This window comes from Oncorhynchus clarkii, unplaced genomic scaffold (assembly GCF_045791955.1).
Source record: "Oncorhynchus clarkii lewisi isolate Uvic-CL-2024 unplaced genomic scaffold, UVic_Ocla_1.0 unplaced_contig_2541_pilon_pilon, whole genome shotgun sequence".
Classification (NCBI taxonomy): domain Eukaryota; kingdom Metazoa; phylum Chordata; class Actinopteri; order Salmoniformes; family Salmonidae; genus Oncorhynchus; species Oncorhynchus clarkii.
Genome location: NW_027258132.1, coordinates 68,941 through 87,466, shown reverse-complemented (window position 1 = coordinate 87,466; position 18,526 = coordinate 68,941). Strand labels below are relative to the sequence as shown.

The following is an 18,526-nucleotide window of genomic DNA, read 5'->3' as shown; positions in this document are numbered from 1 at the left end:
TCTATTCATTTGTTTTGACTTTATTTTTAAACAGGAAGTGATGTTTTATTGGACCATCTTAACCAATGGAAATGATTCACTATACGCTGGTATTGTGATGGCACGTCATTTTATGGGACATGGGAGTTGTTGATTTTTTTCCTGTTCTGTCGCTGACGTTTAGGCTACATCAAGAGACCTCAGTCAGAGGGCCCAGAACAGCAACAGCTTCAATCTCTACAAGCCCACCCTGAGAGAGAGACAGAGACACACACAGAGAGAGAGAGAGAGAGAGAGACAGAGACACACAGAGAGACAGAGACAAAAATAGCATTCAAGTACTTCTCAGGTTTGTTGTCAGTAACATCACATGGTTAGGTTCTGTATCGCCATGGAAACAGTGTAACGAGACGAAGCGTCAGATCCTCACCCTGGGCAGAGCAGCGACCTGGTAGGCAGCCCTAGCTGGGAAGCTACTGCTGAAAACTAAAAGAGGAACACAGACATGGTTACATACTGTAGATCTGATACAAGACTTAATTAAACGTCATTTTTTATCTATTTAAAAACAAAAAATTACCCCGTTTTCTCCCCAATTTCGTGGTATCCAATTGTTTTGTCTCATCGCTACAACTCCCGTACAGGCACGGGAGAGACGAAGGTTAAAAGGTAATGCGTCCTCCGATACACAACCCAACCAAGCCGCACTGCTTCTTAACACAGCGCGCATCCAACCCGGAAGCCAGCCGCACCAATGTGTCGGAGGAAACACCGTGCACCTGGCGACCTTGGTTAGCGCGCACTGTGCCCGGCCCGCCACAGGAGTCGCTGGTGCGCGATGAGACAAGGAGATCCCTACCGACCAATCCCTCCCTAACCCGGGCGACGCTAGGCCAATTGTGCGTCGCCCCACGGACCTCCCGGTCGCGGCCGGTTACGACAGAGCCTGGTCGCGAACCCAGAGTCTCTGGTGGCACAGCTGGCGCTGCAGTACAGAGCCCTTAACCAACATGCAGTCCAAGTTGTTAGGGACTCATCTTACGTAGACAGACACGGCTTGTCAATCAGGTCAGTGAGGTTTAGATGCTGACTGAATCTGTATGAAGGTAGGTACCTTTAACTCCAGTCACTGTCATGGCAGTGCTCAAAGCTACTCAAGGGAAGTGCCGCAAAATGATCATCCCTACCTCCCTTACATACCATACTCAGTCTCTTGGGAAACAGTGACACCTTGTGGACACTATGAAGTGTGCCTCCCTTACATACCATACTCAGTCTCTTGGGAAAGTGACACCTTGTGGACACTATGTGAAGTGCCAGATAACCTTCAGAATACTTCTAATACATATCAGCATAACAAAACAAGGAGGATCCCAACAATATGGATATTTAGAGGATTCAACAAGAAGGATCCCATCAACATGAATATTCAGAGAATCCAACAGGAAGGATCCCAACAACATGAATATTCAACAGGAAGGATCCCAACAACATGAATATTCAACAGGAAGGATCCCAACAACAGAGAAACTTACATGTTTTATAGACATCATTCACACTGACGAAGTCATTCATGTCAGCCAAAAGAACCGTGGTTTTCACGACTGTGGGAAAAGAAAATCAGGAAATTCATGGTTTTGCTAGATACAGTTTATAAACATCTAATACAAGTTTTTATAAAAACATCATAACTTACCACTGTCATATCCACACCCTGCTTCTTTCAGGATCTCCCCCATGTTTACCAGAGCCTGTATGGGATAGAAATAGAGGGAAAGGGAATGCATTCAACTGAAATGTGTCTTCCGCATTTAATTGCCACAATCGACTTCCACGGCGCCCGGGGAACAATGGGTTAACTGCCTTGTTCAGGGGAACAGTGGGTTAACTGTCTTGTTCAGGGGAACAATGGGTTAACTGTCTTGTTCAGGGGAACAATGGGTTAACTGCCTTGTTCAGGGGAACAGTGGGTTAACTGTCTTGTTCAGGGGAACAGTGGGTTAACTGCCTTGTTCAGGGGAACAGTGGGTTAACTGCCTTGTTCAGGGGAACAGTGGGTTAACTGCCTTGTTCAGGGGAACAGTGGGTTAACTGCCTTGTTCAGGGGAACAGTGGGTTAACTGCCTTGTTCAGGGGAACAGTGGGTTAACTGCCTTGTTCAGGGGAACAGTGGGTTAACTGTCTTGTTCAGGGGAACAGTGGGTTAACTGCCTTGTTCAGGGGAACAGTGGGTTAATTGTCTTGTTCAGGGGAACAGTGGGTTAATTGTCTTGTTCCGGGGAACAGTGGGTTAACTGCCTTGTTCAGGGGAACAGTGGGTTAACTGCCTTGTTCAGGGGAACAGTGGGTTAACTGTGTTGTTCAGGGGAACTGTGGGTTAACTGTCTTGTTCAGGGGAACAGTGGGTTAACTGTCTTGTTCAGGGGAACAGTGGGTTAACTGTCTTGTTCAGGGGAACAGTGGGTTAACTGTCTTGTTCAGGGGAACTGTGGGTTAACTGTCTTGTTCAGGGGAATAGTGGGTTAACTGTCTTGTTCAGGGGAACAGTGGGTTAACTGTCTTGTTCAGGGGAACTGTGGGTTAACTGTCTTGTTCAGGGGAACAGTGGGTTAACTGCCTTGTTCAGGGGAACAGTGGGTTAATTGTCTTGTTCAGGGGAACAGTGGGTTAATTGTCTTGTTCCGGGGAACAGTGGGTTAACTGCCTTGTTCAGGGGAACAGTGGGTTAACTGCCTTGTTCAGGGGAACAGTGGGTTAACTGCCTTGTTCAGGGGAACAGTGGGTTAACTGCCTTGTTCAGGGGAACAGTGGGTTAACTGCCTTGTTCAGGGGAACAATGGGTTAACTGCTTTGTTCAGGGGAACAATGGGTTAACTATCTTGTTCAGGGGAACTGTGGGTTAACTGCAATGTTCAGGGGAACAGTGGGTTAACTGCCTTGTTCAGGGGAACAGTGGGTTAACTGCCTTGTTCAGGGGAACAGTGGGTTAACTGCCTTGTTCAGGGGAACAGTGGGTTAACTGCCTTGTTCAGGGGAACAGTGGGTTAACTGCCTTGTTCAGGGGAACAATGGGTTAACTGTCTGCCTTGTTCAGGGGAACAATGGGTTAACTGTCTGCCTTGTTCAGGGGAACAATGGGTTAACTGTCTGCCTTGTTCAGGGGAACAGTGGGTTAACTGTCGGCCTTGTTCAGGGGAACAGTGGGTTAACTGCCTTGTTCAGGGGAACAATGGGTTAACTGCCTTGTTCAGGGGAACAATGGGTTAACTGTCTGCCTTGTTCAGGGGAACAATGGGTTAACTATCTGCCTTGTTCAGGGGAACAGTGGGTTAACTATCTGCCTTGTTCAAGGGAACAGTGGGTTAACTGTCTTGTTCAGGGGAACAGTGGGTTAACTGTCTTGCTCAGGGGAACAGTGGGTTAACTGTCTTGCTCAGGGGAACAGTGGGTTAACTGTCTTGTTCAGGGGAACAATGGGTTAACTGTCTGCCTTGTTCAGGGGAACAATGGGTTAACTGTCTGCCTTGTTCAGGGGAACAGTGGGTTAACTGCCTTGTTCAGGGGAACAATGGGTTAACTGCCTTGTTCAGGGGAACAATGGGTTAACTGTCTGCCTTGTTCAGGGGAACAATGGGTTAACTATCTGCCTTGTTCAGGGGAACAGTGGGTTAATTATCTGCCTTGTTCAAGGGAACAGTGGGTTAACTGTCTTGTTCAGGGGAACAGTGGGTTAACTGTCTTGTTCAGGGGAACAGTGGGTTAACTGTCTTGCTCAGGGGAACAGTGGGTTAACTGTCTTGCTCAGGGGAACAGTGGGTTAACTGTCTTGTTCAGGGGAACAATGGGTTAATTGTCTTGTTCAGGGGAACAGTGGGTTAATTGTCTTGTTCCGGGGAACAGTGGGTTAACTGCCTTGTTCAGGGGAACAGTGGGTTAACTGCCTTGTTCAGGGGAACAGTGGGTTAACTGCCTTGTTCAGGGGAACAGTGGGTTAACTGCCTTGTTCAGGGGAACAGTGGGTTAACTGCCTTGTTCAGGGGAACAATGGGTTAACTGCTTTGTTCAGGGGAACAATGGGTTAACTATCTTGTTCAGGGGAACTGTGGGTTAACTGCCTTGTTCAGGGGAACAGTGGGTTAACTGCCTTGTTCAGGGGAACAGTGGGTTAACTGCCTTGTTCAGGGGAACAGTGGGTTAACTGCCTTGTTCAGGGGAACAGTGGGTTAACTGCCTTGTTCAGGGGAACAATGGGTTAACTGTCTGCCTTGTTCAGGGGAACAATGGGTTAACTGTCTGCCTTGTTCAGGGGAACAATGGGTTAACTGTCTGCCTTGTTCAGGGGAACAGTGGGTTAACTGCCTTGTTCAGGGGAACAATGGGTTAACTGTCTGCCTTGTTCAGGGGAACAATGGGTTAACTATCTGCCTTGTTCAGGGGAACAGTGGGTTAACTATCTGCCTTGTTCAAGGGAACAGTGGGTTAACTGTCTTGTTCAGGGGAACAGTGGGTTAACTGTCTTGTTCAGGGGAACAGTGGGTTAACTGTCTTGCTCAGGGGAACAGTGGGTTAACTGTCTTGCTCAGGGGAACAGTGGGTTAACTGTCTTGTTCAGGGGAACAATGGGTTAACTGTCTGCCTTGTTCAGGGGAACAATGGGTTAACTGTCTGCCTTGTTCAGGGGAACAGTGGGTTAACTGCCTTGTTCAGGGGAACAATGGGTTAACTGCCTTGTTCAGGGGAACAATGGGTTAACTGTCTGCCTTGTTCAGGGGAACAATGGGTTAACTATCTGCCTTGTTCAGGGGAACAGTGGGTTAACTATCTGCCTTGTTCAAGGGAACAGTGGGTTAACTGTCTTGTTCAGGGGAACAGTGGGTTAACTGTCTTGTTCAGGGGAACAGTGGGTTAACTGTCTTGCTCAGGGGAACAGTGGGTTAACTGTCTTGTTCAGGGGAACAATGGGTTAACTGTCTTGCTCAGGGGAACAGTGGGTTAACTGCCTTGTTCAGGGGAACAATGGGTTAACTGCCTTGTTCAGGGGAACAATGGGTTAACTGCCTTGTTCAGGGGAACAATGGGTTAACTGCCTGCCTTGTTCAGGGGAACAATGGGTTAACTGTCTGCCTTGTTCAGGGGAACAATGGGTTAACTATCTGCCTTGTTCAGGGGAACAGTGGGTTAACTATCTGCCTTGTTCAAGGGAACAGTGGGTTAACTGTCTTGTTCAGGGGAACAGTGGGTTAACTGTCTTGTTCAGGGAAACAGTGGGTTAACTGTTGTTGTTCAGGGGAACAATGGGTTAACTGCCTTGCTCAGTGGCAGAATGACAAATTTGTACCCAGTCAACTCAGGGATTCGATCCAGCAACCTTTCGGTTACTGGCCCAACACTCTAACCACTAGGCTACCTGCCGCCCCTACACTCTAACCATTATGCTACCTGTCGCCCATACACTCTAACCACTAGGCTACCTGTCGCCCATACACTCTAACCACTAGGCTACCTGCCGCCCATACACTAACCACTAGGCTACCTGCCGCCCATACACTCTAACCACTAGGCTACCTATCGCCTCTACACTCTAACCACTAGGCTACCTGAGAAGAGATTGTTTGGGGTAATTCTATTCCTAAATGTTTAATTAACTTTTATATCTAATGAGTGTAAAATGTCGCTTAATGAGTACAGCTTCCTCCTGATTCAGCTAATACCGAGGCTTGATCCTAGGACATCTGCCTCGCAAACACACATGACCGACCTCCTGAAGCATCTCATCCAGTCTCACCACTGATGACCGACCTCCTGAAGCATCTCATCCAGTCTCACCACTGATGACCGATCTCCTGAAGCATCTTGTCTAGTCTCACCACTGACGAGTCAGCTATTCAGCAGCGCAAGAGTGGAAACACTTCAGTCTGAGGAGTGAGTTTCACAAACCCCCCCCCCCATCTGCTTCATCCCTGTTCTATGTCCTGTGGTTGTAACTGAGAAGGAGGAGGGGGGACGGGGGGACGGGTTCTAAGCTTCACCTCACCTGTTTGGTCTGAGCCTGGACCCCTCCCTCCACCAGCTGACCAGAGGCAGGGTCCATCCCCAGCTGGCCTGACACGTACATGGTCCTGTCCACCACCACCGCCTGGCTGGGAGACAGAACAACGAATATGAACACAGGACTGGACAGCTGATAAGATATGTACCAACATGGGGCAGGTGAAATGTTGTTCTCTGTCACAGTCAAGATATAATAGACACTACGACTACTACTACAAACAAATAAAACGTCCCCAGTCTTTTCCATCCAGAACACAACACTGTTGTTTGACTTTCCAGGTATCTAAATTGATACTTTACTGCCACCTACTGGTTAAACTGAGCAACCATACTGGGAACTGTTTCTGAATGTCATGTAATACAATAGTGTGTAATACAGTAGGCGTTTAAGGGAACGTGGAGTGCGCAACGACAGTGCCAGTCCACAGAATGCTCCATTCCAACACATACCCTCTGTGCCAACTCTGCCAGTCACAGGCCCTTCAGTCAAAAAGCACTTTACCCTGAAATAAAACTCAAAGCTCTCTCTCTAGTTTACAGCAGCGCTACAGCTCCACCTCCCACGATTATTGGGTAAAAAGGGTGACACCCCCTACCGTAACAGACCGCGAATGTCCCTTCGCAGACAGAACAGAAATGCCAATACAGCATGTGTGATTCATAGTACCATGCGCAGACACACGAACAATGTTTAAAATAGTTGCTTACTGAATGAATGCAAACAAGAATATACTATTCTTATATATACATAAATACTCCGGACTCCGACATTGCTCGTCCTAATATTTCTATATTCCATTATTTAACATCGCGCTCCTGCACTGTTAGATACTATAGCGCCGTTGAAGATAGGAACACCAGCATTTCGCTACAACCACAATAGCATCTTGCTAAATATGTGTATGCGATCAATTTGATTTGATTTGATTTTAAAAAAAAAAATAGTTCAACACCTTCAGATCAACAGTGTGATAAAGGCTGCACAGACCACTTACCTGTACGGCCCGATAGCTGCTGGCGCTTTAGTGGTGTTGATTATCTTCCTGATGATCGAAGACATGATTAGAATTGGACACAAAAAAAAGTCTTCACTTAAAACAAAGAAGTTCCTGCTCTGAAGCCCGTGGAGGTCTGAAATGACAGATCAGCTGGTGGAGCGCGTCTACTACCGTAAAGTCTCAACTAAACGGGCCTAGGAGTTTCATTAGACCCACAACTTATATCATTGTAATCGTTGTGGGTATTGGCAGGGTACTAATTCTTGCCCAAAAACCAAAATGACGCTAAATTCAGAAAGTGTCATTTATTTTCTGACAATTTTGCCATATTTTATTGACGCGACTAAATATATCTACTACATAAATAAAGTTTAAATAACATTTTCAAAATATCTACTATATACTACGTTTCCCATGAACACAATTTAACCGGAACAAGATACACGTCATATTTATGCGGAAGAGCTGTAGACGTAAATGTGAGTTTACGGCGTGGTTTTGAAATATCACTGTTCCTCCATTCAGGATTTGAAAGTGAATATATTTTCAGTTACCTTTACAAATACACTGTGGTGTGATGGAAGTGGATAACTTCATAAAACTCGTTGGCGTAGCCTGTTTGTGTCATGCAAAGTAGTCGCATGATGTCCCAATGTGTATCAAGCTTGCTAAGTAGCTAATTTAGCTAGCTATACTGCTGAGGTGGAGATTGATAGTCTTTCAAAGGTTTGCTGACAATAACATCCGATCAGTGACAGTGCAATTCACTCTTAAATCGTAGCTAGTAGCCTGCTCGTGTCCCACGATAGGATCATTTTTGACAGCACCACTAGCCTTATTATCAATGAGTCATGTTTATTTTCTGCAGAGCTATCAAAAATGTCTACAGCCAAGCACAGGATGCGCGATAAGAAGATGAGGAACCAGCCGATCAACGTCACCTATTCCTCCCAGGGCAGCTCACACTGGAGGAACGGAGGGGACACTCATACAGGTCGAGGCCGTGATCTGTCTCCACATCCATGGGGCCAGGGGTCCTCCCACTCTGGCCATGCCCAGGGAGGGGGTTGGGTCCGGGGCCACCAGAGAGAAGGACACGGGGGATACCCGCAGGCTCTGCCCACACACATCACTGGTAAGAACACCTTCCTCTGCATACAGTTGTCAAATGTATTTTAAAAGGATGCTCATGTCTCGATGGGTTTTTAAACAGATACAGGTTCTAACTGAGCACTTCTGCATGTCGATGTTGAACCAGCTGTAAATCAACAGCTTTTATTACATTCAATTCAAATGGCATTTAGAATGAGTAAATATAATGTCTGATGCTCCAACCCATTGACTCCCAGCCAGTCTTTTGTGATGTGTGGTGCTGTGCTGTGCCTCCTCTCCTCAGCCTCAGCGTTTGCCAAGGCCCGGGCTGCAGAGGTGAACGCCATGTTGATGGCCGTCACCAAGACAACAGGCAGCTCCCATGTGTTTGGAGCTCTTCCTAAACACATGAGGAGGAGGGCTATGAGTCATAACACCAAGAGACTGCCCTGCAGGCTGAGAGACATGGCCAACAACATGGTGGGTTTGTCTAAGTAACACACTTAGTCACACACACACGCACCCAGTCACACACACACGCACCCAGTCACACACACACGCACCCAGTCACACACACACGCACCCAGTCACACACGCACCCAGTCAGTCACACGCACTCAGTCACACGCACTCAGTCACACGCACTCAGTCACACGCACTCAGTCACACACACTCAGTCACACACACTCAGTCACACACACTCAGTCACAGTGAAACGCGTCCTTTCTCTCTCTTGACTTTAAAGCATGGTCCCAGATCTGTCTCTGTTATTGTCATGTCCATACATGGAGGAAGGACTGGTCACACCTAGAGCCGGACTAGTCACACCTAGAGCCGGACTGGCCACACCTAGAGCCGGACTGGCCACACCTAGAGCCGGACTGGTCACACCTAGAGCCAGACCGGCCACACCTAGAGCCGGACCGGCCACACCTAGAGCCGGACCGGCCACACCTAGAGCCGGACCGGCCACACCTAGAGCCGGACCGGCCACACCTAGAGCCGGACCGGTCACACCTAGAGCCGGACCGGTCACACCTAGAGCCGGACCGGTCACACCTAGAGCCGGACCGGTCACACCTAGAGCCGGACCGGTCACACCTAGAGCCGGACCGGTCACACCTAGAGCCGGACCGGTCACACCTAGGGCCGGACCAGTCACACCTAGAGCTGGACTAGCCACACCTAGAACCAGACTAATATAAACATCCTGTATGTTTCCTCTCTGGTCCAGTTGGAGAAGAGTCAGAAGGCTGGTCAGAAGGTGAAGAAGGAACCGTCCAAGAGCAAGAGCCGTAAAGCCCGGCGTCGCCACGGCAACATGCTTCTGGAGTTCAACCGTCGCCAGCGGAAGAACCTGTGGCTGGAGACGCACATCTGGCACGCCAAGCGCTTCCACATGGTCAAGAGATGGGGCTACTGTCTGGGAGACAGGCCAACCTACAAGTGTTACAGAGCCTGCTACAGAGCCATGAGCTCCCACTGTCTACTACAGGTTAGTGTCTTTACCTACCGAGGCTGGATATCTGGGAGACAGGCCAACCTACAAGTGTTACAGAGCCTGCTACAGAGCCATGAGCTCCCACTGTCTACTACAGGTTAGTGTCTATACCCACCGAGGCTGGATATCTGGGAGACAGGCCAACCTACAAGTGTTACAGAGCCTGCTACAGAGCCATGAGCTCCCACTGTCTCCTACAGGTTAGTGTCTATACCCACCGAGGCTGGATATCTGGGAGACAGGCCAACCTACAAGTGTTACAGAGCCTGCTACAGAGCCATGAGCTCCCACTGTCTACTACAGGTTAGTGTCTATACCCACCGAGGCTTTTTGAGGCTGGATATCTGGGAAGCACTTTGGGACAACTGATAGGAAATACATTTTGATTTGATTGACTGATTTTATAGGGTCCTGTTCGAATTACTGCTCAATAAGGTTAGGAGTTCTCCAGACCTGGGAAAACTCTAGTTTTAAATTACTGCTCAATAAGGTTAGGAGTTCTCCAGACCTGGGATAACTCTAGTTTTAAATTACTGCTCAATAAGGTTAGGAGTTCTCCAGACCTGGGATAACTCTAGTTTTAAATTACTGCTCAATAAGGTTAGGAGTTCTCCAGACCTGGGAAAACTCTAGTTTTAAATTACTGCTCAATAAGGTTAGGAGTTCTCCAGACCTGGGAAAACTCTAGTTTGAAATATTTTAAAACATTTCTGGGGAACTATTTTCAATACAGATCCCCAACAGTGGGGGACATGAATCATCTTAACATTGAGCTAGATCTAGACAGCAGTGGGGGACATGAATCATCTTAATATTGAGCTAGATCTAGACAGCAGTGGGGGACATGAATCATCTTAATATTGAGCTAGATCTAGACAGCAGTGGGGGACATGAATCATCTTAACATTGAGCTAGATCTAGACAACAGTGGGGGACATGAATCATCTTAACATTGAGCTAGATCTAGACAGCAGTGGGGGACATGAATCATCTTAACATTGAGCTAGATCTACACAGCAGTGGGGGACATGAATCATCTTAACATTGAGCTAGATCTAGACAGCAGTGGGGGACATGAATCACCTTAACATTGAGCTAGATCTAGACAGCAGTGGGGGACATGAATCACCTTAACATTGAGCTAGATCTAGACAGCAGTGGGGGACATGAATCACCTTAACATTGAGCTAGATCTAGACAGCAGTGGGGGACATGAATCACCTTAACATTGAGCTAGATCTAGACAGCAGTGGGGGACATGAATCATCTTAACATTGAGCTAGATCTAGGTAACAGTGGGGGACATGAATCATCTTAACATTGAGCTAGATCTAGACAACAGTGGGGGACATGGACTCATCTTAACATTGAGCTAGATCTAGACAGCAGTGGGGGACATGAATCATCTTAACATTGAGCTAGATCTAGACAACAGTGGGGGACATGAATCATCTTAACATTGAGCTAGATCTAGACAGCAGTGGGGGACATGGACTCATCTTAACATTGAGCTAGATCTAGACAGCAGTGGGGGACATGGACTCATCTTAACATTGAGCTAGATCTAGGTAACAGTGGGGGACATGAATCATCTTAACATTGAGCTAGATCTAGACAGCAGTGGGGGACATGAATCATCTTAACATTGAGCTAGATCTAGACAGCAGTGGGGGACATGAATCATCTTAACATTGAGCTAGATCTAGACAGCAGTGGGGGACATGAATCATCTTAACATTGAGCTAGATCTAGGTAACAGTGAGGGATATGAATCATCTTAACATTGAGCTAGATCTAGGTAACAGTGGGGGACATGAATCATCTTAACATTGAGCTAGATCTAGACAGCAGTGGGGGACATGAATCATCTTAACATTGAGCTAGATCTAGGTAACAGTGGGGGACATGAATCATCTTAACATTGAGCTAGATCTAGGTAACAGTGGGGGACATGAATCATCTTAACATTGAGCTAGATCTAGACAACAGTGGGGGACATGGACTCATCTTAACATTGAGCTAGATCTAGACAGCAGTGGGGGACATGGACTCATCTTAACATTGAGCTAGATCTAGACAGCAGTGGGGGACATGAATCATCTTAACATTGAGCTAGATCTAGACAGCAGTGGGGGACATGAATCATCTTAACATTGAGCTAGATCTAGACAGCAGTGGGGGACATGAATCATCTTAACATTGAGCTAGATCTAGACAGCAGTGGGGGACATGAATCACCTTAACATTGAGCTAGATCTAGACAGCAGTGGGGGACATGAATCATCTTAACATTGAGCTAGATCTAGACAGCAGTGGGGGACATGAATCATCTTAACATTGAGCTAGATCTAGACAGCAGTGGGGGACATGAATCATCTTAACATTGAGCTAGATCTAGGTGACAGTGGGGGATATGAATCACCTTAACATTGAGCTAGATCTAGGTAACAGTGAGGGATATGAATCACCTTAACATTGAGCTAGATCTAGACAGCAGTGTGGGACATGAATCATCTTAACATTGAGCTAGATCTAGACAGCAGTGGGGGACATGAATCATCTTAACATTGAGCTAGATCTAGGTGACAGTGGGGGACATGAATCACCTTAACATTGAGCTAGATCTAGGTAACAGTGGGGGACATGAATCACCTTAACATTGAGCTAGATCTAGGTAACAGTGGGGGACATGAATCATCTTAACATTGAGCTAGATCTAGACAGCAGTGGGGGACATGAATCATCTTAACATTGAGCTAGATCTAGGTAACAGTGGGGGACATGAATCATCTTAACATTGAGCTAGATCTAGACAGCAGTGTGGGACATGAATCATCTTAACATTGAGCTAGATCTAGACAGCAGTGGGGGACATGAATCATCTTAACATTGAGCTAGATCTAGGTGACAGTGGGGGACATGAATCACCTTAACATTGAGCTAGATCTAGGTAACAGTGGGGGACATGAATCATCTTAACATTGAGCTAGATCTAGGTAACAGTGAGGGATATGAATCACCTTAACATTGAGCTAGATCTAGACAACAGTGGGGGACATGAATCATCTTAACATTGAGCTAGATCTAGGTAACAGTGGGGGACATGGACTCATCTTAACATTGAGCTAGATCTAGGTAACAGTGGGGGACATGGACTCATCTTAACATTGAGCTATATCTAGGTAACAGTGGGGGACATGGACTCATCTTAACATTGAGCTAGATCTAGACAACAGTGGGGGACATGAATCATCTTAACATTGAGCTAGATCTAGACAACAGTGGGGGACATGAATCATCTTAACATTGAGCTAGATCTAGACAGCAGTGGGGGACATGGACTCATCTTAACATTGAGCTAGATCTAGGTAACAGTGGGGGACATGAATCATCTTAACATTGAGCTAGATCTAGACAACAGTGGGGGACATGAATCATCTTAACATTGAGCTAGATCTAGACAGCAGTGGGGGACATGAATCATCTTAACATTGAGCTAGATCTAGGTAACAGTGGGGGACATGAATCATCTTAACATTGAGCTAGATCTAGACAGCAGTGGGGGACATGAATCATCTTAACATTGAGCTAGATCTAGACAACAGTGGGGGACATGGACTCATCTTAACATTGAGCTAGATCTAGACAACAGTGGGGGACATGAATCATCTTAACATTGAGCTAGATCTAGACAACAGTGGGGGACATGAATCATCTTAACATTGAGCTAGATCTAGACAGCAGTGGGGGACATGGACTCATCTTAACATTGAGCTAGATCTAGGTAACAGTGGGGGACATGAATCATCTTAACATTGAGCTAGATCTAGACAACAGTGGGGGACATGAATCATCTTAACATTGAGCTAGATCTAGACAGCAGTGGGGGACATGAATCATCTTAACATTGAGCTAGATCTAGACAACAGTGGGGGACATGAATCATCTTAACATTGAGCTAGATCTAGACAGCAGTGGGGGACATGAATCATCTTAACATTGAGCTAGATCTAGGTAACAGTGGGGGACATGAATCATCTTAACATTGAGCTAGATCTAGACAACAGTGGGGGACATGAATCATCTTAACATTGAGCTAGATCTAGACAACAGTGGGGGACATGGACTCATCTTAACATTGAGCTAGATCTAGACAACAGTGGGGGACATGAATCACCTTAACATTGAGCTAGATCTAGACAACAGTGGGGGATATGAATCACCTTAACATTGAGCTAGATCTAGACAACAGTGGGGGACATGGACTCATCTTAACATTGAGCTAGATCTAGACAACAGTGGGGGACATGGACTCATCTTAACATTGAGCTAGATCTAGACAACAGTGGGGGACATGAATCATCTTAACATTCAAAGTACAACAGTTTCAGAATGACTAAAATACAGGCATAATATAATACAGTAACACTTGACGTTCTTCTAATAGGTTTACTGTGGGATCTCTACAATAGTAGTCTCTGTAACAGTTCTAATAGGTTTACTGTGGGATCTCTACAATAGTAGTCTCTGTAACAGTTCTAATAGGTTTACTGTGGGATCTCTACAATAGTAGTCTCTGTAACAGTTCTAATAGGTTTACTGTGGGATCTCTACAATAGTAGTCTCTGTAACAGTTCTAATAGGTTTACTGTGGGATCTCTACAATAGTAGTCTCCGTAACAGTTCTAATAGGTTTACTGTGGGATCTCTACAATAGTAGTCTCTGTAACAGTTCTAATAGGTTTACTGTGGGATCTCTACAACAGTAGTCTCTGTAACAGTTCTAATAGGTTTACTGTGGGATCTCTACAACAGTAGTCTCTGTAACAGTTCTAATAGGTTTACTGTGGGATCTCTACAATAGTAGTCTCTAAAGTATATAATAAATTAACTGTTTTCTACTCAGGTCTGGTGTTCACACGGTACGAACATGAGCGACAGCCACTTTAAATGTTTGCTGTGTGATCAGATATGAATACAGCATTTTGGTAAATTTGTCTTTTGGCGGTTTCCAAACTGTAAAATTATATTTTGAAGTGTTAGAGGATTCACTTTGGGTTACATACTGTCCCCCCCCCCCCACCCAGGACATGTCGTACTACTGCTGTGTGGAGTTACAGGGGCCAGGGGAACAGCTGTTAGCTGCTCTGTCTAAGCTGACCAGCAAGGAAACTGGTAAGTACTTGCTTTCGTGTTTTCCCTCCTCAACAAACAAACAACCACAATTGTCAATCATGCTGCGTTTTAGATGGTACGAGGTAGATGTCATGCTGCGTTTTAGATGGTACGAGGTAGACGGCATGCTGCGTTTTAGATGGTACGAGGTAGACGGCATGCTGCGCTTTAGGTGGTACGAGGTAGACGGCATGCTGCGCTTTAGATGGTACGAGGTAGACGGCATGCTGCGCTTTAGATGGTACGAGGTAGACGGCATGCTGCGCTTTAGGTGGTACGAGGTAGACGGCATGCTGCGCTTTAGATGGTACGAGGTAGACGGCATGCTGCGCTTTAGATGGTACGAGGTAGACGGCATGCTGCGCTTTAGATGGTACGAGGTAGACGGCATGCTGCGCTTTAGATGGTACGAGGTAGACGGCATGCTGCGCTTTAGGTGGTACGAGGTAGACGGCATGCTGCGCTTTAGATGGTACGAGGTAGACGGCATGCTGCGCTTTAGGTGGTACGAGGTAGACGGCATGCTGCGCTTTAGATGGTACGAGGTAGACGGCATGCTGCGCTTTAGATGGTACGAGGTAGACGGTACGAGGTAGACGTCATGCTGCGTTTTAGATGGTACGAGGTAGACGGCATGCTGCGTTTTAGATGGTACGAGGTAGACGGCATGCTGCGTTTTAGATGGTACGAGGTAGACGTCATGCTGCGTTTTAGATGGTACGAGGTAGACGGCATGCTGCGCTTTAGGTGGTACGAGGTAGACGGCATGCTGCGCTTTAGATGGTACGAGGTAGACTGCATGCTGCGTTTTAGATGGTACGAGGTAGACGGCATGCTGCGCTTTAAATGGTACGAGGTAGACGGCATGCTGCGCTTTAGATGGTACGAGGTAGACGGCATGCTGCGCTTTAGATGGTACGAGGTAGACGGCATGCTGCGTTTTAGATGGTACGAGGTAGACGGCATGCTGCGCTTTAAATGGTACGAGGTAGACGGCATGCTGCGCTTTAGATGGTACGAGGTAGACGGCATGCTGCGCTTTAAATGGTACGAGGTAGACGGCATGCTGCGGTTTAGATGGTACGAGGTAGACGGCATGCTGCGCTTTAGATGGTACGAGGTAGACGGCATGCTGCACTTTAGATGGTACGAGGTAGACGGCATGCTGCGCTTTAGATGGTACGAGGTAGACGGCATGCTGCGCTTTAGATGGTACGAGGTAGACGGCATGCTGCGCTTTAGATGGTACGAGGTAGACGGCATGCTGCGTTTTAGATGGTACGAGGTAGACGGCATGCTGCGCTTTAGATGGTACGAGGTAGACGGTACGAGGTAGACGGCATGCTGCGTTTTAGATGGTACGAGGTAGACGTCATGCTGCGTTTTAGATGGTACGAGGTAGACGGCATGCTGCGCTTTAGATGGTACGAGGTAGACGTCATGCTGCGCTTTAGATGGTACGAGGTAGACGGCATGCTGCGCTTTAGATGGTACGAGGTAGACGGCATGCTGCGCTTTAGATGGTACGAGGTAGACGGCATGCTGCGCTTTAGATGGTACGAGGTAGACGGCATGCTGCGCTTTAGATGGTACGAGGTAGACGGCATGCTGCGCTTTAGATGGTACGAGGTAGACGTCATGCTGCGTTTTAGATGGTACGAGGTAGACGTCATGCTGCGTTTTAGATGGTACGATGTAGACGGCAAACAAAGATGTCCTTTGTTTTCAACGAGAGCGCAACGGTAAACGCCGTTGAGGCACGGCGGTGAATGCCATCAGCCACCACGGTAGACGGGACTTGGCAACCAGAGTTTTAAAAAAATTATTTCAACCAGAGTTTAAAAAAAAAAATTCAACTTTTACCATCTGTGTTGTTTTCTACCTGATGTTGATTTGGACTGTTTGGTGAAATCACCATAGCAACGGCGTGCCGTCGTGCCGGCTTGTTTTTGCCGCCAGCCTCTTCCTTGCTTTCTTGTCCCGCTCTGCCGACTGGTATGACTGATCTTTATGTCCCTCGTCTAAACGCAGCATCGCTCTGCCGACTGGTATGACTGATCTTCATGTTCCTCGTCTAAACGCAGCATCGCTCTGCCGACTGGTATGACTGATCTTTATGTCCCTCGTCTAAACACAGCATCACTCTGCCGACTGGTATGACTGATCTTTATGTCCCTCGTCTAAACGCAGCATCGCTCTGCCGACTGGTATGACTGATCTTTATGTCCCTCGTCTAAACGCAGCATCAGTCTGCCGACTGGTATGACTGATCTTTATGTCCCTCGTCTAAACGCAGCATCGCTCTGCCGACTGGTATGACTGATCTTTATGTCCCTCGTCTAAACGCAGCATCAGTCTGCCGACTGGTATGACTGATCTTTATGTCCCTCGTCTAAACGCAGCATCGCTCTGCCGACTGGTATGACTGATCTTCATGTTCCTCGTCTAAACGCAGCATCGCTCTGCCGACTGGTATGACTGATCTTCATGTCCCTCGTCTAAACGCAGCATCGCTCTGCCGACTGGTATGACTGATCTTTATGTCCCTCGTCTAAACGCAGCATCGCTCTGCCGACTGGTATGACTGATCTTCATGTTCCTCGTCTAAACGCAGCATCGCTCTGCCGACTGGTATGACTGATCTTCATGTTCCTCGTCTAAACGCAGCATCGCTCTGCCGACTGGTATGACTGATCTTCATGTTCCTCGTCTAAACGCAGCATCGCTCTGCCGACTGGTATGACTGATCTTCATGTTCCTCGTCTAAACGCAGCATCGCTCTGCCGACTGGTATGACTGATCTTCATGTTCCTCGTCTAAACGCAGCATTAGTCTCAAAATATATACAAGTGTTTCAGTATAAAGTTTAGATGTGTTGGATTCTAGCTTGAAATACACTTATTCGTGTTGCCATATTAGATCGTATTGATGACTTAACATGTATAATGAATGTCTGTGTTGGGGTCAGTGGAGGATGGATGAGAACCAAGTGTACGGAAAGTGACTGAGTGTGGGATTGTTTTGAGTCGGGTGGTCTAACAAATATGTGACTCGCTGCTTTACGGTATTATTGACGATGACGTGTGTTGTACCTGCAGGGCCTACGTTTGCAGCAGCCATGTGTGTGTCAGGCAGGAGACAGGGCAGTGTGGTGGTGTACAGAGCAGGACAGTACCCTCTCCAGCCCCTGGGGCCTGTCACATTCCTCTGGAGACCCACAACGCAGGGCCGGGGGGGCCAGGAGGACCAGGGCTCCCAGGGATCAACACACAGACAGCTGTGGATCTGGGCTCACCCCACCATGAAAACGGTCAGAGGGACTAATATGCAGAATCAATCAGTAGTAGAAGTGTTGAACAACCATTTAACTATTCATTGATGGTGTAATGTCTTTATTGTTGTCTATAATCTGGTGAACTTAGATGTCCCCTTTGGGATCGGTAAAGGTACTATCCAATCAGATGTCCCCTTAGGGATCGGTAAAGTACTATCCAATCAGATGTCCCCTTAGGGATCGGTAAAGTACTATCCAATCAGATGTCCCCTTTGGGATCGGTTAAGTACTATCCAATCAGATGTCCCATTTGGGATCGGTAAAGTACTATCCAATCAGATGTCCCCTTTGGGATCGGTCAAGTACTATCCAATCAGATGTCCCCTTTGGGATCGGTCAAGTACTATCCAATCAGATGTCCCCTTTGGGATCGGTCAAGTACTATCCAATCAGATG

General features: G+C 47.0%; 2 protein-coding genes across 2 annotated transcripts in view; one reads left to right on the top strand and one right to left on the bottom strand.

Annotated features, from left to right (window-relative positions):
• On the bottom strand, positions 1-7,202 carry LOC139395763 (2-iminobutanoate/2-iminopropanoate deaminase-like). Its single transcript, XM_071143121.1, has 6 exons — positions 7,026-7,202; positions 6,014-6,119; positions 1,676-1,730; positions 1,515-1,583; positions 410-465; positions 1-229 (listed from the first exon to the last, which is right to left on the bottom strand). The coding sequence occupies exons 1-6, from the start codon at positions 7,088-7,090 to the stop codon at positions 170-172; spliced, it is 411 nt and encodes a 136-aa protein (XP_070999222.1). The 5' UTR covers positions 7,091-7,202; the 3' UTR covers positions 1-169.
• A 296-nt stretch (positions 7,203-7,498) lies between these two features.
• LOC139395764 (ribonucleases P/MRP protein subunit POP1-like) overlaps positions 7,499-18,526 on the top strand; it is a 33,189-nt gene continuing 22,161 nt past the window's right edge. The window contains exons 1-6 of the mRNA XM_071143122.1: positions 7,499-7,562; positions 7,897-8,163; positions 8,425-8,600; positions 9,355-9,615; positions 14,709-14,796; positions 17,895-18,106. Of these exons, the coding sequence (XP_070999223.1) occupies positions 7,908-8,163; positions 8,425-8,600; positions 9,355-9,615; positions 14,709-14,796; positions 17,895-18,106 (993 nt within the window). The 5' untranslated portion in view covers positions 7,499-7,562; positions 7,897-7,907. The remainder of the gene's footprint in view (positions 7,563-7,896; positions 8,164-8,424; positions 8,601-9,354; positions 9,616-14,708; positions 14,797-17,894; positions 18,107-18,526) is intronic.